The sequence below is a fragment of the Aptenodytes patagonicus genome, chromosome 3 (genome assembly GCF_965638725.1).
Source record: "Aptenodytes patagonicus chromosome 3, bAptPat1.pri.cur, whole genome shotgun sequence".
NCBI classification, from domain to species: Eukaryota; Metazoa; Chordata; class Aves; order Sphenisciformes; family Spheniscidae; genus Aptenodytes; species Aptenodytes patagonicus.
This window is the reverse complement of record NC_134951.1, coordinates 7,472,061-7,498,251: the sequence shown is the minus strand read 5'-3', so window position 1 is coordinate 7,498,251 and position 26,191 is coordinate 7,472,061. Positions and strand designations below refer to the sequence as shown.

The following is a 26,191-nucleotide window of genomic DNA, read 5'->3' as shown; positions in this document are numbered from 1 at the left end:
TTTGAAGACGAAGGGTAACTTCACGCGGTGTCAGAGCAGCCGGGGTCCGTGCGCGGTGCTGGCTGGGTGCTCCCAAGCGCCGGTTTCCCGCTGGGAGAGGGGAATGCTGCTGTGCACGTCTGGAAGATGAGATGCTGATGGGGAGCTTGAGATATGGAGCTCCAGCTGGGATCCTGGAGGTCACTCGGGAATGGCAGGTATAGAGGGAAGAGGGGAAAAAAAGAGTGATATAAAGGTGTAGGGAAATAAAACAGCAATTTTGCAGAATGAAGCTGAGACTGAGCAAATGGGCATGTATATTGCTTGTGCATGCGTGTACTCAAATCTCTGCGTGTGCTGATCGTATAAGCAAACAAGCCATAAAACAAAATTCCCATTTGCTTGTGAGCTGGCAGGATGCTCCCTTGGCCACCGGCCAGGGTTTCTTCATCTGACATCTTCATCTTCAAAATTTTGGGCAACTCCCTTCGGCCCCACGAGGAGTTAATGTCTTTCCAGCCCGATGGAAGTATGTTCAAATCAATAGTTTGTGGGTCTCTTACTGGTGCAGCAAACCCGAATCTGGCCAGCCGCTTGGTTTTTGAGCGATAGCTGCTCAGCAGCGGTTGCGTAAGGCTGGTGTTGGTCGTGGTTTCCCTTGCTTGCGTGGGCTTCGGGCACCTGCCGGCTGCCGCAAGTTAGTTTCCACTATCTTCCCCCAGTGCCCTCACCTCGAACCGGAGCGATGTCGCCTTGCTTCGACTCAGGGCTTTTGGAAGCCTGGGGGATTTCATCTGCTTGGAGCAAAACCGTGGCTGCCGGGGATGCTTGTGAGCTCTGGTTGGCGCTAGCTGCAGGAATAGCTGCTGGGTTTTCCTTCATGGGGACCAGATGGGCCGGTGCTGCTGTTTTGGCACGCTCGGCTGCCTGCCTTTCGCTCTCGAGACGAAGTAAAGGGACTGCTGAGCAGAGTAAGCCCCGGACTCTTGGTTTCACAAACCCCAACCCAGCTGGAATAGCTGGTTGCGTTGCAAGAAGCAGAAACCTGCTTTGCTCTTCGATACTCTACTCACAGGCAACTTTTTTCGGAGTGAGTAACTTGATCCTTTTTACAGTGAGAGGGGCAGGAGATGGGCTCCTCCTGTCTGCAAAGTTACTGTAAAACTTCCAGACCAGTTTATTTGTCTTTCTGGGGGTTTTTTTGGGTTTTTTTTTTTTTTCCTCCTATAATGTCGCAAGCGACTTCCCGGTGCTGGTGGTGGAGGGTGCAGCTGACATTCAGGAAGGGCAGCGGGCTGTGCAGCCCGTCCACAACCTGTGCCAAGGCATCGCCATGGAGCCAGCTGCCTTTTCTACCAAATTCTGCTGGTTTTGCTCGGAAATGGTTCCCAGAGTATTAATTTAGCACTGTTGGTCCTTGCTCGCTTACAGCTCTCTGCTCCTGATCTTCTCTACTGGGGTCAAGTGCCATGTGTTTAGCTGGCTTTTGTCTTTTTTTCTTTTACTTTTTTATTTTTTAGGTTTATTGCTGCTTCCCCGCAGGGCTGGTGGTGGGGCATCGCTGTACACAACCTGAGATGTTGACTGTCTTGAGGTGTCACCCCGTTTCAGGATGCAAATGCCTGTTGATCCACCAACTTTCTGCTGGCGCGTTGACTCACTGAGTGGGTTTGGGTCCTGAATGAGTCGCTGTATTCCCTGCCACATCCCCGTGCACATGCCCGGAAAGCTTGTGGCCCCCTAAAAGCTATTTACTGTGCAAATTGCCCATCAGGTCTCTCCTGCAGCATGCAGTTATTTAAGAGGGTGATGGAGGCATAGCATAGATGCGACCGTTGAGATGGAATCATCAGGCTGGATGGTGGTAAGGTGGGTCATGCCCATGTCAGCTGCGGGATGCTGCTGGCTCGAGGGTTTGTTTGCAGCCGAGCGCGAAGGTCCCCTTGTCTGAGCCGGCTCTGATGTGGGGAAGTGAAAATGAGAGCGTTCCCCAACCTGATCTGCTTTCCTCGTACCATAAATCCTCCACGTGTTGGAGTAGGTAAAGGTGGCTGGGAAGGACCTTTGCCTGTGTGGTGCAGGGTGTCGATGCTGAGCTGGGGATGCTCTTTGGGATCGTGGCTGCCCCATCCCACTTGACCCTTTTGGCTTCAGCATCAAGAACTGCTCCTGCATTGGGCACGGGGAGCGGGACCGAAACTGCTTGAAACCAGATCTGCTCTTCAGTGTTGTCTTACACTGATTGCTTTTTTCTGTGTTTTTTTGTTACCCTATACACTTTCCTTGGTATTGGAGTAATGAACTGAAATCCAGTGGCTGAGCAGAGCTCACTTCATTATTCTGTTGCTTTTGCCGTTGAGACTGGGTGTATCAGCCAGAAAGGTCTAGTTTTGGGTGCTGCTTCGGCAGTCCTGAGGATGAGGGACCAAACCAGCCGACACCCCTTTTTGTTGAGGATGTCCTCCTGCTCCTGGCCTTCTCTTTCGGAGATCTGAGTGGTGCCAGCCACGAAGTCTGAACAGCTGGATGTTTTTAGAGACCAGAAACACCAATCTGAATAAATAGCGGATGCTCAACTCTGCTTAGCCTTCCCCCACTGGGACTTGCTGTTGTCCCTAAGCTTGGAAGTGCACGTGCAGCTGAAGATCTGGAGATGTTCAAAAGCACCAGTGCCACTTTGCTTGAGGTAGGGTTTAAAAAAAAAAAAAACAAACAACAGAAACAAACAAAAACCATACCTGGTGCTGTTACAGTAGTGTGGGTCCCACTGACTTTAGTTACCCAGATGAGTGATGGAAAGATGCTGGAGATGGGAAGAAAAGGGAGAGCAGGATGGGACCCGTGGCACGTGCTTGTAGTGGGGTTGTCCGTGGGTTTCCTGAGGTCTGGCTTGATGCAGAGGGAGAAATCAGGATCCGAGCTGGTGGCACGCAGCTCATCCCCGGCGAGGCAGGAGAGGCGCTGCCTGTCCTGCCTCTCCCGATGCCCTGTCCCGCTTGGCGCCGGCACAGGGGGGAGGATGAGTAACGCAGGTGACCCCCCACGCAACCTCGGGAGGCTGGATCCTGCTGTGTCTGGTTTGCTAATTCAGGGTTGCATCATGAAGATTACGGGCGGCAGGTTTCCTGAGAGCCAGCTAAGCACTTTGTTAAATCATGTCTTGAGGGGAAAAATAAAATGCATCCTGTAAGCCTTTGCTGCCTGCCAGGGCAGCCCCGCTTTTTGTTTTAGTTTGACGTGCCATAATTAGCCTGGCTGCTGCAGGATCCTTGTCAACTCCTGCGGGCTTGCCTGCTTCTGCCTGCTCTGTAATTGCTGCTTCAGGAGAAAAAAAAAAATTAAAAATAAAAAAAATAAAAAAATTGAAGTGTTTTGTACAAATCCTGAGCCGTAAATTATTTAGCAGGTGAAACAGAAATGTGTTTCCAGGAAGCAAGAGACTGCACCAAAAATGACGCGGCGCAGCTTGCGGCTCTGCCGCGATGTGCCTCCTGCAGAGTCATGTTGTTGTGAGGCTTTTTTTTTTTCCCCTTCTGAATATATTCTTGCTGGCTGATAGCCCAGAATAGGTAGCAGAGCAAAAATGAGGGCTTGTATAACATAGCCAAGTGGTTTGTGTGCCTGGCTGTGCTGTTGAAAAGCGTTAGGGTCTCTGGTCTTTTTACCTTCAGTGTAGGAAAGCACCTTTGGAAATTCAAGGTAACTTTGGCTCGTTCCTCTCTCTCCCTCCTAACTCGGCCTGCAGCCGTTTGAAGATGTTTTTTCTATTGCTTTGCATGTTGTATGAGGTTGTGTCAGCCTTTCTTTTGATATGCCTTTTGTTCTTGGTGTCTTATCTCCACTGGCATAACTGACGTTAAATCCATGGACCAGAGGACTTCTGGAAGAAGTGGAGGTCCTGCTTGGTAGATGGGGCTTCTCTTGGGGATGGAGCAACCTCGATACAAAGGAATTGAGGGAATAAAGTCCCGGGATCGGAAATAGGTAGAGATAAACAGATTTGTAGCCATCATCTAGCCAAGGCCAGCTGGGTGCAGTTCAGTGTCTAAAAACTGGAGACCTTTTACCTGTATCTGATGCAATGAGGAACTGAGTTACAGCAGAGCTCCTCAGAGAGCTTAAAAATAGCATCAGGTTTTCTCTCCTGTTGCTAATGCATCTGGTTTAACGTGGGTTCAGATGTGGTTGGAGGCTCGAAGCAGAACATCCCCTTGTGGTCTCACCAAACCCTATGCTTGCATAGGGTTATAAAGAATCATGGAAGGGCAGAGGGGCTGAGAAATAGTCCGGTAACACCTGCTAGCCTGGATTTCATCCCGGTTTGGGTAATTTAGAAAGGTAACTATTTGAACAAATGCAGATTAATAAACACAGAGGAGGAAAGTTTTACAGGTCAGAGCTGCCACCTGTGTTGTTTTTGTGTTCTTGGCAAGTGCCTGGCTCGTGCTGGAGCCTCTCAGCCTTGAAATGCAAAGCTGGTCTGAATTCTCCTGGGGTGGCCAGGTAGCACGTACTGCTGAAACACAATTAGCAGTATTTACCACCCTGGCAGGGTTGCAGTGTAAATGATGCTTAGTCTCACCGAGAAGCGTAGGGTCAAATTTAAGGAATTATAATCGTAGCTGGCGATGTGTCCGGAGAGCGTGCTGCCATCTGCACTGGTTCTTTTCCACCCCAACCTCACTGAGCTCCTTCCCCTGCATGTAGAAACATCTCTGTGGTCCTGCGGCTCTGGGATGTGCTTTGTGATCCTGCAAGGGATCGCCGACAGAGAGGGCTCCGGTTGCGCGCTGTTGTTGACTAATACCTCCCGTCTGTCTTCCAGCTGCTCACGCTCCTTGGCACTGCTGATGGTCAGTCGAAGCTGACCTCCGAGCAGAATGCCATCAGCCTCTCCCCTGGCAAGTACCGCCACTTCGACCGTGCCACCAACAAAGAGCTGATCTGCGACAAATGTCCTGCAGGAACCTATGTGTCTAAACATTGTACGAAGAGTACCTTAAGAGAGTGCAGCCCTTGTCCAGATGGGACCTTTACTAAGCATGAGAATGGCATAGAGCGGTGCCACCCTTGTAGAAAACCCTGTGAACTGCCAATGATTGAGAAAACTCATTGTACTGCCTTGACTGACCGTGAGTGCATTTGCCTGTCTGGTACGTTTCAGACGAACGATACCTGCATCCCTTACACGGTGTGCCCGGTCGGCTGGGGCGTCCGCAAGAAAGGAACCGAGACGGAAGACGTTAGGTGCAAGCCGTGCCCTCGTGGTACCTTTTCTGATGTGCCTTCTAGTGTGATGAAGTGCAAAACATACACTGACTGCTTTGGGAAAAACATGGTGGTCATCAAGCCAGGGACGAAGGAGAGCGACAACGTCTGTGGTTCTCCAGCGTCTCTTCCGAACACGTCTTTGACTTTGTCAAGCACCGAAGCGGGTGAAGAGCCCTATGAAGTTCCACCAACCGCTCATCTTCCCAAAGGTAATGTCCACCACTGACACACAGACGTGTTTTTGGTCGTGTGATTGCGTTCCTGCCTTGGTCAAGGGCGGCTTTAGGCTGTTAAAGGGCAGCCTGCTCTAAAGCGTGGATGGTGGTTTTGCTTCGCGGCCAGGAGGCAGCTCCAGAGTGCATCAGGTTGCCCTCAGTTGTGTTAAACCACGTTTAATAACATTTTCACTGAGACTGCAGTCATGATTAGAATCCTGGCTGTCCTACTGTTTGGACTGAGAGGACACCGCGTTCCCCAGCCTCTTTTCCCGTCTGTGTGTTGTGCTGGCACAAGCCTTTGTGCATTTGTGGCAAACCTGAGCAGAGTGCAGCAGGAAAACCCTGGCAGGAGAAGAGCTTTGCTCCACTAGACTGCTTCCCTGATGGGTTCACTGCTTTTGTGCCCATGCTTTCCCTGCTGCAATTTGCCCTGTACTGAGCCAGCGTATTGGCTTGAATGGGATCCATTGCCAAAACAGCCCTCCAGGAGCCTAAGCTGTGCCGTAAATTTTTTCTTTAACCTCTGAGATTTCTATTAATTATCACTGCTGGGGAGAACCAGGTTGAATTCTCCATTCTCTCATTTAATTGAAAATGATATATCGTCGCAGTCTTTAGGGAGATGCTTTATCCATGGCTGGTTGCAGTGGTGCTGTAGGACCCTGTTTGAGGTGGTGCTTAACACTCTCTGGGAAGCAGCCCCCTTACAGTGTCTCAGATGGGGCATTTTAATTAAAAAAATGCAACTTTTGATGGCCTGAACACCTGAGTTGGTAAATACAATGGCAGGGAAGTGTTGACAATGATAGACTCCCAGTGCTTCTCCTTTGTTAGGTCTCAGAGCTTGATACAATGTTGGTGTGTCATTGGAAGAGGATGGGAGGGTGTTCCCTGAACTTTGAAATCAACTGTGTAGACAATTAGGTAAAAGTTAAAGCATTTTCCCTGTTTGTATCCTGGTCAGAGTGTTTTGGGTAACCAAGTCAGAGGCAAAAATCAGGTTACAGGTGGTTACACCCACTCTCTGGCTCAATGGGGATGAGACATGATCTTCAAAAGCCAAGTTTCCAAAGTAAGGTCTAGTTTTTGCCACAAAAGCCCTTCCTCTTCTCGCCAGGCTTTGATCATGCAGCTGGCTCGGACCTGAGAGCTGTTGGTTGATAAGAAAACTCAGTAAAGATGGAAAGTAGCTCTTAGTGGGAGGTTGGGTTGCTTCTGTTGCTTCAGAAACCTTTTTTGTAGTTGATGCCTCCACAGCTGCTTGTAGTGCTGATAAAAAAGTTTGTGCTTCCTTAACAAAACCCAGTAGAGAGATACTAAGCCTCCAAATTTTCATGTGTTTCTAGCCCAAATACCACATTTTCCACATTCGGAATGAAACCCATGTTCATAAACCTAAGAAACCTCAAAGTTGTAGGTTTTCTGAGAAGTACTGAATGTGGGACAAACAGAGATTGACAACATGCCTTTAATCACTTGGGTTTTTTTAAACAAACTGCCACTAGCCTTAACCAACAAGGGTCAATTTTATCTTGAACCTATCTCTGTAACCGTACCCATCTGTTCCCAGAGCCAAACCTCAACTTCACCTCTTCCCTTTCTCACTGCCTGGCGTTGGGTTTCTGTCTCCTGGCCAAGCAGGTGCTCAGGCAGGTCTTAGGCTGTGACATGATGCCGTAACACATCTCCGGTGCCGTGACACTGAATTCTCCTCTCCTTTCGCAGGTTTGAACTCTTCAGTTCCCGATTTTGTCCCCTCTCCTGTGCCGCGCACATCCAGTGGCACGGCAGAGCCAGTGGGCTGGTACAACGAAACCTCGGCCAACGAGACGGACGGTGCCAGTGGGACACTCGCAGGCTCCGGCGCTGCCGGCCAGGCACAGAGCTACCGGCACAAGCAGACAAGCCAAGCACTGGAGAAGCAGCCGTCACTGGAGATGGCGGGGGGCGAGAAGTCCAGCGTCCCATACAGGCCCCCCCGGCGAGGTCCGCAGAATGTCCACCAGCATTTCGACATTAACGAACACTTGCCGTGGATGATCGTCCTCTTCCTGCTGCTGGTCCTGGTAGTTATCGTTGTCTGCAGCGTCAGGAAGAGCTCACGGACTCTGAAGAAGGGACCCAGGCAAGATCCCAGTGCCATTGTGGAAAAAGCTATTATGAAAAAGTCCACCACCCCCACGCAGAACAGGGAGAAGTGGATCTATTACTGCAACGGGCACGGTGAGCAGTAGCGACCGGGAGCTGTAGGGGGTGGCATCCTCTGTGCTGTCCTGTGCAGTGCTTTGGAGGGGCCACCCCCACGTCCAGTGACTGGTTGCTTTTCTGACTTGCTGGGTCTTGTAGTAAGGACAAAGCCCATATGCTGGTTCCTCAGATGTTTCTTCATCCTTGGCTTCTCCCCATCCCTGTTCCCATGGTGTGTCCCTGCTCCTGAAGGAAGAACTAGTGGAGGGAATGTCACCTGCTCACCCCAGCGCCTCTTCTCTTCCCACCCATCCTTGGTAGAAGGATCTTGAATGAAGGCGCTTTTTTTTTTTTCCCCCCCTCATCCCTCCCCTTTCCACTTTTCTTCTGTTTCACTCTCTCCGTGTTTTCTCAGTGACTCAGACGTGGGTCTGGTTGTCTTTCGTGTCATCCTTTTTCCCTTACCCTGTCTGTTTCTGGAAGGCTGAGTCATCCCCTGTCTCTTGGCAGCGCCTCAATTTCAGGTTCTTAGCCCTAAATCCCGACTGCTGGCTTGTGTCCCCAGCCCTTTGCCCGTGCTGGAGCCAGGAAGGTTGTCCTTAAAGGCTGTGTCATGGAGGCGTATAGCTCCATGAGTGTTGTTGTGAAGTCTTCCTGGAGGCTCTGCTTCGTAGTGTTTTCTGTTCTTTTGGTGGATGACTTGCTGCCAGCTTTTTGATGAGACTTTAAAGATGACCGGTTGTAGTCATTAAATTGAAATTTGTAAAAATCAATGATAAATTAATGGTGGCATGAATGTGAGCACCAGGCAGCCATGATCTCCCTGGTAGGATGCATGGTTCTTCCTCTGCAAAGCTACGGTGGCAATTTTGACCCCCCTTATCCTGTGCAGACAGACAGCACTGATGAGTCCTCACTTTGGGTTGAGGTTGCTCAACCTTAAACATCTGTTCAGTTAACCTTTAGAAAAGCACATTTAACAAGGGAGGGCCAAACAAAGAATGGATTGAAAAAAGAGTGGAAGGTTTAAGAGAGATCAGTGCTTGATGAAAGTAATCCTTGAGTGCTTAAATACAAAGCAAAGAAGGCTTTGAGTAGGGCATCTTCTGTCATGTACTCTCTTCTTCCTGCTGATTAATAGACCTACACTTTGTTTGCCTTTGTTAATGCATTTATAGAACCAGTAAGGTCTTGTTGGAATTAGTTTTGTGCCTTCTCTTGTGTTTGTGCTGCCTTATCAGTTTCCTTTTAACTCTCTTGAATTCTTGGGGTGCGGTTTCTTGAGCTTTTTCCCTTTGTGATAACTTTTTCCAGTAACCCCTGTACTCCATTGTCCCTAAAATCTGTGGTACCCAACACGTGGTCCTTGGGGTGATGGTGAGTGATCTGCAACAGGGTTGCAGAATCTTATTAAACATCCTTATTTGTGGGCACTACCAGAGATACTACAAGGCTTTGGCCATGGTTCATTGGCCAAAGCCGGCTGGTTGTTACTAACTTGTAGTAACTTTTTTCCCCATGATCTTGATTACCGGTTGATTGAATTTCTCACTTTCCTATTTTTTGGAGCAGCAAGTGTTGTTATCTCAGAGCAGGGGCTGAATTTGAACAGGGTGGGGAGTGATCGAGTGCAGGGACCAGACCAAGTTGCTCTGAGCAGGTGCAGCTCTGGTTTATAACCTGGTGTTTCAGACCCGGTGCCAAAATGCCTGCGCTGCAGCTGGCCCTTCTCCTGGAGGCCACGTTAGAGCTGCCTTTGTGGGCAGTACTGTGCGTTTGGTCACCAAGCATGATTCAGGTTAAAGAAACCGTGCAGGTAAGAGAAGGTGATACGTGGTAAGCAACGAGACTATGTTAGCTCATTTAGGTATAACCCCACCTCCCAGATCTTGTCATCCTTTGGGGGACAGCATCATTCATGGGTCATCCTGTGCTTCCCAAGATGAGTTGTTCTGGTCCTCTCTGTCATCCTTTAACAGCTGAATTCAGCTAGTGCATCAAATTCGCAAGATGTTTGCTAAGTTTTCCCCTTGTCTTGGGGAATCAACTGGATGTAACAGCAAAAACCACACTTAGCTGATAAACTGGCCCAGTATCTGATCAAGCTGCTCAGGTCTGGAGTGAATTGCCCCGTTACTCTGGGCTCCTGGCTAGGCGGTTCTGCACATCCCTCCCAGTCATTCTTGCAGTAGTCATGCTGGTTCCATATTGGCATGGGTGGCTTCATGACTTCCTCCTGCCACTGAATGTCCTCAGCTGAACTCTGTGCAATGAAGGCAGACAGATGAGCGCAAACCCATTAATGCTTTGTCTTGCTTTTAGTGCAGCTCTGGTGTTGCCTCAGTCACGTTGCATTAGCTAGAAGGCCCTTGCTCATTAGTTCTTACTTGGTGGCGGTGCTCTGTCGTGTCAGATATGGAAAGTGCTCTCCTCCGCAGTGGTGTATAAATCCCTCTTTGGTTTTCCTATTGAAACGTCTGGCTCTTAAGACCGTTTACTTGAAATGAGAGAAGATGTAGTGCCATAGAGGAATTGACGTTTTATTTAATAACTGGCCGTACAGCTAAGAGGTACTGCAGAGCTGCAGCGTCATGGCTTAGCTTTCTGCTGCTCCAGCAGTGTTTGTACCCAAATCATGCTTCATCCTGAAGCAGCGTTTCAGACAAGGGTGAATATAGCCAGGAACAAACTTCAGGCTGTTGCAGAGAGGAAATCTTTCCCCTCCCATGCTGCTAGCGCAGATCCCTCCGTGGTAGGCAGCCAGAGCAAAGCCTCCGTAGATGTGACAACCACAGCTGCTCCCCAGGTCTTCAGGTGCCAGCCTGGTTTGTGGTTGCACTAGGGGTGTGGAGGGCAAGCAATTAGGTTTAAATCATCTTCTGGGGCTGGGGGTGAAGCCCTGGGGTCTGGTGCTGGCAGCGTGCCGACGTCCATATGACCTCCCCACCTATACGTTGGCTGGCCATGCCAACAAGGAGTTGGGGCGTGTTTATTGCCTGGGCGAAGCCTGTGTACATAGCTGTTGAGCACAGTCTCCCCCCGCTTCCTCCTAGTTTACCATCTCCTCCCTCCTAATCCTTTCAGTAAACAGCTTTAACCTTTGAAAGGGAAGACCAGGTCTGACGTAGGTGCTGCAGCCTCTGCTTGGAGGAGCTGTGCTTGGGCGGCTGCCCTTGCACCAGCACCCCATGCACCTCCCGTGATGCCAGATGGGAGCACAGCTGGCATCCAAGGCTTTGCCCTTTTGGAGGATTTTATTACCAATTTTTATTACCGATTTCTTTAAGCCCATCAGTTCTGGGTGAAACATGGTCAGGGTGACACCAGCACTGCTCAATGCTGGAGCAAAGACATCTCGCTGTGATTTGGCTTCTTCCTAAAAGAGGAGGATTTTAGGGTGGAAGCAGTGGGTCAAACTCTTGCGTGGTTCCTGATGGCGCTTGATATACTGAATTGCTTAAATAGTTGAGATATGTCTGCGATCCTGAGCAGCAGTTGTTGTTGTGGGGCATTTCGCTTGTCCTCATCTTCCCGTAGCTGGTGTCTATGCCCTGTGCTCTCTCTGGTCATAATACATGCCTTAAATAACAGCCCAAACCTAAAAACAGCAGTAGCTTGAGAGGCTACTAAAACAAGACATGTGTCCTTAACATGGACGTGTTCCAGCCAAGACAGCAAACGCTGATGAATCTCACTGAATTAAACGGTTCAGAGGTCTGGGAAGAGTTTGCGATGACTAATGGCTTGAGTAATGGCTCCATGTCTGTCCCCGTGCGTGTCCCCATGGCAGGGGCTCTCCCCAAAGCCCTCAGATCTCGTCTGTGCAGGATCTTGAAAGTGGAGCAGCATCAATGGTGCAGCTGTGGTTGGAGAAGCTGGACCTCTTGCTGCTTCAGCTGGCTCTTAACTTTCTAGCCCTGCATATGGGAATCCAAAGGGAAAAAGCAGTTTGCCAAAGATGTCCAAAGAAATTATCAGTGTGGTGCCTGAATGACGTGGGTACTAGGCCGACAGTGCTCTGTGGTTTTAACCTTATATGACTACTTTCTTTTAGAAGATCAAGAACAGCCTACACACTGGAAACACTTTCTTATAAACAATCCCTTTATTTTAGCAAATACCCATTTCATTTCTTCAGCTGTTTCCAAAGGCAAGGAATTGAGCTTGTAATAAAAATGGAGAATAGAAGCCTGTCTCTTGAATGTCTTGGAAATGCCAAATTTGGCATCAGTCTATGCCAAAGATGAAGATGGGCCTGAAATAATCTTGCAGAAATTGCTGATAGTATTGCCTTTGACTTTCACCCATTGAGTAGCAGAAGATGGAAGACAAGAAACTCTGTAAAATGTTACATTTTGGGGTAAAACCTCCTGTGTATAGAAGAAGCTGCCTGACATGATGTGCCAAGAGGCAAGAAGAGAATTTGATGTTGGGTTTGTTTTTTTTTTTTCTGGAGTTGAAAGAACAGATCTTGGCAGCGCTGGCCTGGCATGAGATGCCACTTCCCTTTTATTTTTCTTCAAGTCTGGTAATTGCACATTATTGCAGTGGGTGGTGAAAGCAAAGCCAGGAAGCCTCTGGTTAGATAATCAGAGAAATAAACTGTTCTGCAAAAGCTGTTTGCAGCCAAGATGGAGCTGAGGCTTGACTGCAGGTAGAAGAGCATGCACTGAAAATGGCTCGGGATCAAAAGCAGAGTAGGGAGTTGAAGGATGATGCTGGAAAGATGGGCAGTGTCGGGATTTGGGAGTCTTGGTTGCTCAGCTGTCGGGATGCCCACTTGTCATCACGTTGGGAGCCAGGATCATCTTGGTTGGCAATTTGTAGGGAAAAGTCCTTGGCTTGCAGCTCAGTTGCTGTAGGACCAGGGCTAGGCTTGAGTTTGGTCTGCTCCAGAGGAAGTAGGTGAGGGTGTTGAAGAGGGACCAGAGCCTCACTGGAAAGTCCTGTGCCATGGAGAACCTGACCCTGTGCTGCAGCTCCAAAGCATCCCCATGTGAATATAACCAACGGGTGTGTTGGCAGTATGCATCGGGATGTCTTGGGTCATTGCAGGCTTGTCCTCACGTGGAATCAGATACTCATTTATGATTAGTGTTGGAAGATGCTTATCGGAGTAAAATTACTTGATTCTTTTTCTTCTAAAGAGACAGCACATTGACTAAAAAAGCCCACACATAACTGTAATCTTTTCTATAGATCCATCACCTAATGAAGGGAAGCTTCATGCTACATTTGCTCCAACACGGGCGCAATGCTCTGCTTCGGGGTGGGATGAAACAACTCTTCGTCTGCAGCGCAAACCTCTGCCATGGGAGCTTTGGGGTGACATCTCATGAGTTTGAAACACTGTCTTCCTCAAACTACTCAACTTGAAACTTTGCTCAGGTTTGCCCCAAACTCATCCTTGACCTTTTGGGAAGCTGCGTGGTTTCCAAAGGGTGTATGCAGGAGCCGACGAAGGCTTCGTGGTGAAAGGGAGCCTTGGAAAATGCAAACAAGGGAGGCTGCTGTTCTGCTTAGAGAGGTGGAAACCTAATCATGTGTAGGTTTATCATATCCTGCTCGGCAGCCTTATTGCATTAGCAGGCCTGAAGACCAGTGCTTGATCATTTTTAACGTGTGTTGCTACACGAGCCATCTATCCGCAACGTGCGCAGGGCTGTGCGGAGCTGCCCTGGGAAGCTGGTACATTTGCTCCCAAATCTACTTCAAAAAAAAAAAAAAAGGAAGAAAAAACCCAAACTGTCCCATGGTCAAAATTCCTGGGTGGCCCCTGGATTAATTTAATAAGGGATCGGGATTTGTGCCTGCCTATTAACGTGTAGGGCCGAGCGTTAAGAGGCAGGGCAGCTCTGCAGGGAGAGGAGGGTTATCCTTGTAGAAAAACACACGGAGCCCAGGGTTTGTTTGGGGTTTTTTTTTGCGAAAAACCCAGCACCGGTTTCTGCACCGGGAGGGCTGTGATTTCTCACATCAGTAAGGCTCTCACACATAACTCCTCGAATAACAAGGCAGACTTTTTTTTTTCCTCACTCACCAAGGCTTTGTCTGGGGGGGGCAGAATGTGGGAGGCGAATTTAATCCTTGGGTTGGCATCTGCGGGTGTCTGGATATTTATATGGCTCTGGCTGCAGCAGTGTGCTTGCCCAGGGTTACCAGCTGTCTGAGAGGGTTATAATGAAGATTAACTCTGTGAAAGCCGTTTAAAATTTAATAATTACATAAAATACTTATGCTGGCTGTTCCCTTTTAAACCAAAGGAAGTGCAAGACCACTCTGCAGGTCCCCAACGCCAGCACAGGGAGGCATGCAGGGAGAGCATCTCGTGGTGGTGGGCAGGAGCTCGTGTGGGTCCCCGGAGGGTTGGACCAAAGGTGCTGTTATAGAGGTGACTTCCACGTAGCGTGTGGTGGGAAGGGAGGTCTTGTCTCATGCTGACCCTCAGGTTCCCAGGTCTGAAACACGTTTGTAACCGCATGTGTCTGATCACAGACCTTCCTCGACTGCCTGGTTTGGTTATTTTCCAGAGACCGTGTGGGAAGCGTTTGTCAGGAGTCCCTTTCCTGCCCTGCAAGATTTTTAAAAAAACAAACAAACAAACATCGCCATTTAGTGGTTTGTTGCCCAAACAGCAGTTGCTGAGGATGTGAAGCACTGGCTCCTGGGAGGGTCTGATACCAGCACTGTCCTCCATGGGAAAACTAGCAAATCGCTAGCAAGTCTTCGTAAGAGTGTCCTTTCCTCCTGTCTGGACAAAGGTTCTTGTTAGAATCATGGAAAGGTTTGGGTTGGAAGGGACCTCTAAAGGCCATCTAATCCAACCCCCCTGCCGTGGGCAGGGACATCTTCAACCAGATCAGGTTGCTCAGAGCCCCGTCCAACCTGACCTGGAATGTTTCCAGGGATGGGGCATCCACCACCTCTCAGGGCAACCTGTGCCACTGTTTCACCACCCTCAGCGTAAAAAATTTCTTCCTTAGATCTAGTCTGAATCTACCCTCTTTCAGTTAAAAACTGTTGCCCCTTGTCCTATCGCTACAGGCCCTGGTAAAAAGTCCCTTTCCAGCTTTCTTGTAGGTCCCCTTCAGGTACTGATGGGCTGCAATAAGGTCTCCTTGGAGCCTTCTCTTCTTCAGGCTGAACAACCCCAACTCTCTCAGACTTTCTTCATCAGGAGAGGTGTTTCATCCCCCTGACCATTTTTGTGGCCCTCCTCTGGACCCGCTCCCAACAGGTCCATGTCTGTCTTGTGCTGGGGACCCCAGAGCTGGATGCAGGACTGCAGGTGGGGTCTCATGAGAGCAGAGTAGAAAGGCAGAATCACCTCCCTTGGCCTGCTGGCCACGCTTCTTGTTATGCAGCACAAGATACAGTTGGCTGTCTGAGCTACAAGCACACATTGCAGACTCATGTCCAATTTTTCATCCACCAGTACCCCCAAGTCCTTCTCGGCAGGGCTGCTCTCAATCCCTTCATCCCCCCAGCCTGTGCTGATACTGGTGCTTGCCCTGACCCAGGTGCAGGACCTTGCACATCTTCGAAACCTCCTCATTTAGGACGCAAAATATATCGGGGGGGGAGGATGAGTTTCCAATAACCTCCCCTTTTTGGCGGAGACTGGTGAAATTTTTGCATTTTGGAAAGGTATTTGTGTCAGGGATTTGGGATTTCTATGTCCTGGTTTGGCTGAGCCGTGGTGCCTCGTCAACTGGAGTTTGGATGTGCTGCATCCTGGCTCGCTTGTACATGCAGGCTCTCGGTGTGTGCTCAGAGGTAAAAATAGGCTTCTGTGGCTGTGTTTCACATGAGTCAGGAGGATATTTGGAGGAGGTAGGTGGGCTGAGCTCAGGAACAGAGCTGGGTTTGCAGTGATTCAGAGCTTTTATCTGAATGTAGTGGAGGGTTGGGCTGCATCACCGCGGTTCTCCTGTCTGACTTGCGTGTGCCCTTGGGCTGTGCTCTCCACTGGTGGTGCTTCGTCCTCAAGGTCTGTGCGAGAGTCGAAATCCAGCCAGCCTGTCACGGTCAGGATTTGTCACTGCATGTGGTGTACAAATTAATGTTGCCCGTCTCTGGGATACCTGTGTCAGTAGGTAGGTGGTGGAAGCTCCAGGTGCTCCAGCTTAGATTGGTATTGGGATGGGGGAGGTCAGTTCCTGCAGGTGTTATGGGTGGACTGGTGGGACCTGTCCCTGCTGATGAAGGGCTGGAGCATGGAGTCTCCTGAAATCCAGTCTTTCTGAAAATGCACGAAGCTGGCTCTGGAACCCTGGGCAGATGAGCTGCTCACTAGATGAGACCATGTGTGCCACAGGTCCTGGAGGATCTCCTGAGCTTTGCTTCCCAGGTGTATAAGACAGCCTATAAGACTTGAACTGATGTTGTGTTAATCCTTTTCTCTGTGCTATGTCCCTTCATTATTAGTGGGATGGGAGGACACATGGCTTGGGAGGGCTCTGTAGACTTGAGTGTGAGATTTTGCCTGAAAGGCAGCAGCTTCTCAACGAGCACTCTTCTGAAAAATACCAAATGGCGCTTGGCTTGAGCTCCAAAAATGAAAATGATGACAGCTTTTTGTTTGTGAGAGGGTGGGGAGAGGAAGGAACCGAGCTCTTCTGTGGCTAGTCTGTGGTTAGACTTTACTGTATCTGTTGCCAGGTGCTTGGGTGTAGCCTTCTGGCGCGGTAGCTCTTCCACTCCTCTTGAGTTTGCTTGCAGATGTGAAAAAGTAACGGCAGAGAAGAGAAATGGTCTCCTGAAGGTATTGTACATAAGCATGCCAGCGCTGCTGGTCATGGCCCTGCGCCGCACTGGCTTCTTGCCCTGCTTGAGGCCAAATGATTGCTGAAGAACTGGGTTCGTGTCCAACCTGTAAATAGCGGGGCTACAGAAGATCGGTGAGGCTTGTCCAGAACAAGCTCAAGAGAGTCATTAAAGCTCAGCCAGGTCCCATGCACTTGTGTGATGACCACCTTGGTGACATGAGTGGAAGGAGTGACTGTTCTGTCTACGCCAAACTATGTACCACAATGAGGCGGGAGACATCCAAAGGAGCTGGAAACGGATGGGAAAAATCTTGAACCAGATTCAAAATAAGCAAATAGAAGTCACTGAAATAAACTGAAAAGGTGTTTATTGGGAAGGTCGACGCAGAGGTGAGCAGTGTGCTTGGAGGTGAGAGACCTGTCTGTAGACCTGCCCTGCCTCTCCAGGAAGGTCCTCCCTTCAGCTCAGCATCTTTGTAGATAGACAAGTGCAGAGCGGCACAAGCAAACAGCACTGCTGCAGCCGTCTGTCCATCTCCGGACTTGTCTCCGTTTGTCTCAGTTTGCTCTGGCTGTAGACATGCCTGGTTGCGCCCATGTTCCCATGCATGTACATCCACCCTTGGGCTTCGCATTTACCTGTGCACAACATGTTGGCCTTGTCCTGGCTTGAAGGGGAGTTCTTCATTGCTCCAGGGTTATCACCACCTTAAAGTATAGGTGGTTACAAGGAGTAGCCCATCAAAACATTTAGAGAATTGCAATGTTTAAATAATGGCAATTGAAATGCCACCTGCCCAGGTACCCAAGACACACATGCATGTCCTGGATCCTTCAGATGTTGTTGTTGCCTGCTCTGGGATGGCCATGGCACACACAGCTCTGCTGGATGCAGCCATGGGCGTTTCACAGCAAGGGCTCCTCTTTAATTCCAGTGTCTGAGGCAAGCAAAGCTGGGTGATAAATGGTGATGGTCTGTCGTGGTTTAACCTCAGCCGGCAACTAATCCCCACCCAGCCGCTCACTCACTCCCCCCTGGTGGGATGGGGGAGAGAATCAGAAGGGTAAAAGTGAGAAAACTCGTGGGTTGAGATAAAGACAGTTTAATAGGGAAAGCAAAAGCCGCGCACGCAAGCAAAGCAAAACAAGGAATCCATTCACTCCTTCCCATCGGCAGGCAGGTGTTCAGCCATCTCCAGGAAAGCAGGGCTCCATCACGTGTAATGGTTACTTGGGAAGACAAATGCCATCACTCCGAACATCCCCCCCTTCCTTCTTCTTCCCCCAGCTTTATATACTGAGCATGACGTCATCTGGTGTGGAATATCCCTTTGGCCAGTTTGGGTCAGCTGTTCTGGCTGTGCCCCCTCTCAGCCTCCTGTGCACCTGCAGCCTTCTCAGTCGGCAGAGCATGGGAAGCTGAAAAGTCCTTGACTAGTGTAAACACCACCCAGCAACAACTAAAACATTGGTGTGTCATCAACATTGCTCTCACCCCAAATCCAAACCACAGCACTGTACCAGCTACTAGGAAGGAAATTAACTCTATCCCTGCCGAAACCAGGACAGTATCCACCCCTTATTCTATACCACCTACGTCATGCTCAAGTCCCATATTTTCCAATACAACCTCATTAACCACCTGCCCCTCTTTCCATCCTTTGATATAACACACAGATATCATTCCCTTAGTCTATGGACCACCCTTGTGGAATATCTGTAAAATGTCCAGAAATGTCCATGAAATATCCACTGAGTTCATTTAGTCCGTGACTTTGGGCTCCATCTGTCATGGTGGTCACTCAGGACAGGAGAGGTGGTGTGTTGCGTGGAGTTACTGGGCACCAAAGCCAGCTCAGGTTGGGTCACTGCTGCACTCGCACTGCTTCTTGTAAGGCTTCTCCTCCATTGGTTCAGGTGGTTCCTGCTATAGTAATTTCTATAACATGCAACTCAAATCATGGGTTACAACAATTTAAAGGTGTTTCCATTACAATCTCTACCCCGGTCCCTTCAGATCAAACCATAGGGTTTAACATTGCAATGAACTCCTCCCCTTGCCCCTGCTCTGGCTTGGGCTTATCCACAGACTGCAGTCCCTTAGGGGTGTACCTGCTCCCAGTGGAGCCTTATCTATGGGCCACAGTCTCTCCAGGGGTACACCTGCTGCGGCATAGACTTATCCACAGTCACTTTGAGATGCACCTGTTCCAGCGTGGCCTTCTCTGTGGGCCACAATGTCTTCAGAGATCTACCTGCTCCAGCGTGGCCTTACTCGCAGCCACAGTCCCTTCAGAAGTAAACCTGCTGTAGCACAAACGTAACCGCGGCCACGGATGCTTCGAGATGTACCTGCTCTGGCATGGGCTTATCCATGGCCACAGATGCTTTGGGGTGTCCTGCTCCCACATGGACTCATCCACAGGTCACAGTCCTGTCGACTCGAGTTCACACTGGAGTTCCAGCCTGTCCAGTACAGCAGCACAGACACAGCAGGGATGCCCTGGCCATCTGCCAGCCCAGGCACATGGCCATTGCTGTTATCAAAATGTTCCCAGGCACAGCAGAGTAAGGTGATCAGCAGTACAGCAGTGCAGCAAGCAGCGAAAGCAAAAAGCAGCCACTAACGAGCACTAGACTCTAATATACAATGAGGCAAGCAAGCCCCGTGGCAAGCACAGGAGCCTGCCAATTAATGGCTGAACAGCTGTAACAGGTATAAATTTGACCTAGCACATTCCAATCAAACCTGTCATTATCTCGAACCCTTTGAGCCCCACGTTGGGCGCCAAAAAGGGACTGTCATGGTTTAACCTCAGCCGGCAACTAATCCCCACCCAGCCGCTCACTCACTCCCCCCCAAGTGGGATGGGGGAGAGAATTGGAAGGGTAAAAGTGAGAAAACTCGTGGGTTGAGATAAAGACAGTTTAATAGGGAAAGCAAAAGCCGCACACGCAAGCAAAGCAAAACAAGGAATTCATTCACTGCTTCCCATTGGCAGGCAGGTGTTCAGCCATCTCCAGGAAAGCAGGGCTCCATCATGCGTAACGGCTACTTGGGAAGACAAACGCCATCACTCCAAACGTCCCCCCCTTCCTTCTTCTTCCTCCAGCTTTATATACTGAACATGACGTCATCTGGTGTGGAATATCCCTTTGGCCAGTTTGGGTCAGCTGTCCTGGCTGTGCCCCCTCTCAGCCTCCTGTGCACCTGCAGCCTTCTCAGTCGGTAGAGCATGGGAAGCTGAAAAGTCCTTGACTAGTGTAAGCACTGCTCAGCAACAACTAAAACATCGGTGTGTTATCAACATTGTTCTCATCCTAAATCCAAAACACAGCACTGTACCAGCTACTAGGAAGGAAATTAACTCTACCCCTGCCGAAACCAGGACATGGTCCCTGATGATGATGATGGAGGGGGTGGTGGTGCCAGGCTGTTCCCGTGGCCCGTGTTAAAAAAGGAGGACTTAGGCTGTCTCCAGTATTTGCAAGCTCAGAGCAGCTTCAGCATCGCGCTGACGTGGCTGTGACTGGCCTCGCATGGGAGGCATGAAACGGGTGGGTTAAAGCACTGCCCCTGCTAAGGTTGGCCATTTTACTTGGGATTGCTGGGTCTGGAGGGCTTTGAGCATCATCTACAACCTTGGTGTGCGCATGAGCGTGGTGGGAGAAGGTCTGCGTGGTTCGGTGGGTGGGGAGGACCGAGGACCTGAGGTGGAGCTGGGGTTTTTTGCTCCGTGCACCCTGGTGGGCACCTTCCTATCCCAATGGGACGCTCCGGCACTATTAGTGCCCTGCAGAGTAACTTCTAGGGCTTCTGGAAATATGGAAATAGTAGGACTGTGAGATTATTATAAGCATTAACATTTTATTTTAGTTTTGAACAAGTCAATTAAGTTACTGGAAATGGCTTGAGCAGTAATACTTGGCAGCGTGCAGCCACAACTTGTCATGTAATGGTTTTAATCTTATTTTTCAAGAACAGAGGGAGCAATGGTTTTCTAACTGACTGGAGCCAAAGCTGCGCTCACGTCTGTGTCTCTTCCATATCTCTCTGGGGTTTTGTTTGCACAATATTGTAGTGGATGTAGCAAACATATGGGGCTTAAATTCACTTAATAGTTGCAAGAAAATGAGTTTAAGGTTCTTATAGTATTAAGGTAGACATTTCCAAATTCGTTTTTAATGGAACATTTGTTCTCCAAAGATTATTACGCGCCATTAAGTCCCCTGCTGCCTGGTGCGTTCTCATGCCCTGGGATATTATTGCCAAGGGATATAAACATGTTTATGGGGCCGCTTTATTGAATGGTGAGATTAAATATACTAAACTTGAAAATGTCAATAGGAGCATGAGTGCTTTGTCATAAACCTTGTGCGAGAACATTAGGATGTAAATGTCATGCCACCATGTAAAACTGGTGCAAATCAAGTTGCGACCAGCTGAAAACTTTCCTCACCAGTACAGCAGCTGTAAATACTGGGATTTATCAGCATTAAATACGTAGATGGGAGCAGATAGTACATGGGTTTTTCCTTTCCCGGGAGGACTAGATGTGCCACGCAGGGGTCATAAAGCAGCAAATTATGTTTTAATGCTTCTGTATGACTGACGTGCATGGGAGTGGGTGTGGGCAGAGCTCCCACCCAGCTATAACGCTTCGTCTCACTGCAGGGCAGCGCTGTTGGGGGGACCCGGCTCTGCTCATTTTATATATAAAATGGGCAGCATTTTATTTTTTTATATATCTAAAAATGGGCAGCATTATCTATCTGTATATCTATATCTGTATATATATATCTGTGTGTATATATATATATCTGTATATCACTCAACCCAGGAAAAAAAATAATCCCTGAATATGAGGGTAGAAAAAGCTCTGAGGTAACGACTTACGCACTGAGGTATATCTATATATAGATATATAATGGGCAGCACCAGACCTGCTCATCCCTCTTTGCATTGCTGTCGTTACCTTGGTGCACAAGCCTTGCAGAGCTTTTTCCACACTCAAAGTCAGGGATTTTTTTTTTTTTTTCCCCTGGGTTGAGTGATAAAATTAAGCGTTGGCTGCATAAACCTAGTGTTTTGCTGGTTTTATGCCAAAACTAGTTGAATTTGCTGGTTTAAAGGATCTGACTCCAAACCTGAGTTGGCTTTTGGGCTTCTTACCGACACGGGTGTGTGATATCTGAAGGCGCAGGGCTTGGCTGCCGGCGTGATCTGGGCTGTGTGTCCTTCCTGCGCAGGACCGACAGCCAGCCTGGATGGATACAAAGGCGTTGAGGGAGAGGAATTTGTCTTCGTCTGAGTAACAGGAGGAGTTAACAAGACCAGGCTTAATTCCTGCCACCGTGTTGAAATGTGATGGGCGATAACATATATTTATGTGCCTCAGATAATTAGCCCCATCATAAATCTCAATTGCATATTTGCAGCCTTTTCTCGTTCCTTAATGATGGTGAACATTTTCTTTGTCTTGGGCTTATTTTGAATAATGAAGGAGGCTTTTTTTTCCGCCTCCCCAAACCCTTCCATAGTTAAAACCAAGCCCTGTGGTTGGTTTGGGTTTTGGGGGGCTGCATCCCCCGCTCTGGCCTGGTGGGCTGAGCTTTCGTGGTAGGAGAAACCCCGACCCTTGCATCTCCATGTGAGATAGTACATGCGTATCGCCGTAAATCAGCTAGGGAGGGAGGTTTGGCGGTTACAGTGGGAGGAGGGTAGGGAGATGCAAAATGCGGTTTGTACTTCGGTGTTTCTGCTGTAGAGCAGGTCAAACACCGGCTGCGGGTGCTCTGAGCACCGTGGGGTCATGGCTACGTTATCTAGCTCGGAAGTGAAAACTGACGTCTCTATATAGCAGGTCTTGATAAGCTTGCTTTAATAGTGAGAAGGGTTTGGGTCAAAAATATCTGTATGAGGCTGTATAGTTTTTTTTATATAAAAGTGTGTGTATAAGCATATATACATGCATATATAAAATATCTGTATTGTATATAGAGATATATAAAAATTTGTATAGATAGACACATATAAAAATATATCAGGCTGTATAGATATTTTATATGTGTGTATATATGTACACACATATATATAAAATATCTATATCATATATAGAGATATAAAATATCTATAGCATATATATCTGTATATATACACATACACACATATATGTAAAAAAGAGAAATATATATCAGGCTGTATTGTTTTTATATATATAAAAAGAGATATCAATATGTCTCTATCAGTCTGTGTAGTTTATATATATATTTTTTTTAATATATATATGGATGGATGTATCTATTTGGCTATATCAGGGCTGCAACCTGGAGGTGCAGTTGGGAGGTCTGGTCTAAACTGCGTTAGAAATTGTTAAATTTTAGGCCTGCAGAGGGAAGGAGAAATAGTTCCTGTAGCAACGTAGTGATGGAGGTGTGCTGGCTGGTGAGGAAACCCAAGGTGTGGTTACCTCTCTGGAAAAAGCGAGTTTATCTCTGCAGCTCACCTATGCTGACCCTTCGTGTGGTGGTTTAAAACAGGGTGGTGTTCGGCTTGATAGAACAAGGTTAATTAGCTATTACGGAAGAGGTATGGCTTCATTTGAAGGTTTAACTCCTGATCTCTTAGTAGACGCAAGGATGAGCGTGCTTTTTGCATTGCTCCCAAAGCTAAAGGAAGGAAACCCTCACCGTTTTGAACCAACATGTCTCAAGGGCTTTTCTGGGGGAAGCTCTGCCTTTTTGCTCTTCCGATCCAACACCAGATCTTCCATTCACCCGACGCTCACCTGGTGCGGGGTCTCTCATCCCATAACTGAGTCATCCCACCAGTCTGCACTGGGAACGGCTCTAAATGCGACTGTAGCTGCTGTAGGTGCTCTGTTATGGAAATATTCATCTTTATAGAGGTGCTTTGGGGACTCGCCCCTTAATCCAGCTTCTGTTCAAAGCGGTAGCTGCGATGCAGGCGTATGGGCGAGCGTGTTGCCATCTCCCCTGCTCCTGCAGCCATGCTGTGGCTGAGTACCAAGGTTTTTCCTGTGCCGAAGAGCGCAGGAAATTTTACAGTTAAAGTAACGTGGTTCATTTTAGAGTGCGTGTGCCTCGATTGGAGCGACCTATGGGTCTGTCACTCTTTACTTGCATAGCAGGTGCTGAGCGCGTTACGGGTGCTGCTTGTTTGCAGAGCTTGCGGCCTGGACTCATGAAAGGTCTTAATAATAATAATAAAAATCTCCAAACAAAAAACAACCAAGGAAAAGCAAAGCATGGCTATTTGGGGATGGGAGAAGCTTTGCTAGAGCTTAGACCTGCAACGCCGAGAGGCTGCAGACCCCCGTGCCTCACCTGTAGCTCTTCCGCCCCGCAGGCATTGACATCCTGAAGCTGGTGGCAGCCCAGGTGGGGAGCCAGTGGAAGGACATCTACCAGTTCCTGTGCAATGCCAGCGAGCGCGAGGTGGCGGCTTTCTCCAATGGCTACACGGCTGACCACGAGCGTGCCTACGCCGCCTTGCAGCACTGGACCATCCGCGGGCCTGAGGCCAGCCTGGCCCAGCTCATCAGTGCCCTCCGCCAGCACCGCCGCAACGACGTGGTGGAGAAGATCCGAGGCCTGATGGAGGACACCACGCCGGTAACGACAGGCTGGGCTTCACGCGCTCTTGTCTGATGTGGTGCACGTCTTGTTTGGCCATGGCAAGCATGTGGGTGCATGGGCTGTGGCATCAAGCTTAGCTAATATCCAAGTAGCTGGACTCCATCTCCCCCCAGAGCTCCTCAGAGGCTTATATTTAAGCTTTACATTGCTTCTGAGCAAAGCTTTGTCAAAGTTTGCTCAAAACCCTGTCAAAGTTTTGACAAGCTCTTGAGTCCCACGTGTTGTGGTTTGCATGTATCTTTGAAGGTCACCAGGAGGACCTGGTACTTGAGCCTTCGTGTTGGGGACGTGGAGGAAAAAGCATCCCCCTTTAAACTTGCTCTTAAATGCTATAACTAAATGCCCAGGATTTTGTGAGAAGGGCCAAGCATCCTTGAGCACTAAATGTTGCCGTTGTGGAGCAGCGAGTTGCTTCCTCCAGGGTGGTGACTGGTGGCATGGGGGAGTCCATGCGTGCTGTCCTCCAGAGTTGTTGCCCTTCTTTGGCAGCTCTGGCCTTAAAACAACCTGTCCTGTATTTTGGGAGAATAAATAAATTGCTGCAGGATATCCTGCAGTAGGGTCTCGGCTGGGTGTAAGTCATCGGGAGGTGCCTCGGTGACCTTTGCAGTTTGTTTTGGCCACCCCTTCCTTACCTGTCAGTGTGCTTTCGGTTTTTTGGCTTTGATAATTCAGTGGTCTTCTGGAAGTGTTTGTATAGGTGATGGATGGGGCTTCTTCTGAACGTGGAAGCCAATGGGACAACACATGGATGGAGGTAGGGGCGGTCAAGGGAGGGCTCTTCCCCCTAAACCAGTTGGTGAAACATTTCCCATTGGCCTTAGCAGTGACCCAGACCCGAAGGGGAACGGGTGGGTGCCTGCAAACCTCCGTGGGCACTTGGTGGGGGCCTGACAAGGTGGACTTTCGTGTATAGCAAAGACTGTGGGGCAGAGCGTTTGTCAGGGCAGGGGATTCCCAAATCCCATTTTGACCATCCCAAACTTCCCCCTATAAAAGGGACCATGGTCCCTTCACCGTGTCACATATCCCATGTGATTTCATTTAGTGTACCCGAACATCTTGGTCCCTCATAACCATAGTGTGAAATCACAGGTTTCGATGCATTAGCAGGAGTCCTGGGCTTGTGTTTTTGAGAGACCCCGAGTCAGGTGTGTGCCAGGCATCGCCCTGTGTGTCCTGCCCAAATTTTGGATAGGTCTGCTCTGCCAGCTGCCCGATCACTCCTGCTCCCATTCAGTTGCTGTTTTCTTTCTTCCAGCTCCTGGTGATTAAGCAGCATGTAGCTTTCTCATTTCCTACCATGCTCCAAGATATTTTTTTTTAATATCAAAGATGGAAAAAATGAAATGAAAAGCCTGAGACAAAGCTATGGTTTGGAAAAGAAGAGAGGCAGAGAAAATTGTCATTTTGCACATGTGAATTAAAGTTTCCAGTATGTGCAATGTCCCAGAAGGACACGTTGTCCTCTTGCTCTCCTGGAGCAGGTAGCAACCTCTGTCCTCCTAGTTACTGCTTTGACTTTGAATACTACAGCGCTGGGCTAGGACATCAGATAAAATGTGGGGCTTGTTCATCAGCACAACACCTAATTAACAGACTTGGGCTGTGTGGTGCTTAACGCTCCTGAACTGTTTTGGCCGAGACTATCAGGTGCTGCTTCTCAAACAGCACATAAAGGCAGGTGGTAGCTCCAGGAGGGGGATTTGTCAGGTGACCCGTTGGGCCAGTGGACACCCAAAGACAGAGTAACCACGAGCCATTTGCTTGCCTTAGGTGTGTGCCCATAACTGAAAATGCAGCGAGCAGATGCTCTGGAGAACGAGCAAACCCAAATCTTGTGGATACTTGTAGGCAAGTTGTCTTCTGGACTTCCCAATCAGCTCTCCTGGAGGATGTTTCTCTTTGTGTTTTTTAAAACTGTTGTGTTCCGCAGTGTCCAGCAGCACCTGGAACCTGGTGGTCCCCCGTGGCTTTCACTCATTTTCCTAGAAATTGGTAAAATTGGGTTGCTGATCTTTTGAGCAGGTGGCTCAAGTGGGTCCACATGAGAAACAGGGCTCATTTCAGCAAAGGAGGTGTTCTTAACAAATTCACCCAAGCTGGCAC

At 48.9% G+C, this 26,191-nt stretch overlaps 1 protein-coding gene across 3 annotated transcripts in view; it reads left to right on the top strand.

The window, feature by feature from the left end:
- The window catches only part of TNFRSF21 (TNF receptor superfamily member 21), a 36,669-nt gene that overhangs the window by 965 nt on the left and 9,513 nt on the right, over nucleotides 1-26,191 (top strand). For 2 of the 3 annotated variants that reach the window (XM_076332668.1, XM_076332666.1), the window contains exons 2-4: nucleotides 4,805-5,459; nucleotides 7,194-7,691; nucleotides 23,793-24,058. In XM_076332668.1, coding sequence (XP_076188783.1) covers nucleotides 4,805-5,459; nucleotides 7,194-7,691; nucleotides 23,793-24,058 — 1,419 coding nt within the window. Of the gene's footprint in view, nucleotides 180-4,804; nucleotides 5,460-7,193; nucleotides 7,692-23,792; nucleotides 24,059-26,191 lie in introns of all 3 variants that reach the window. The other variant, XM_076332667.1, reaches the window with a different exon arrangement.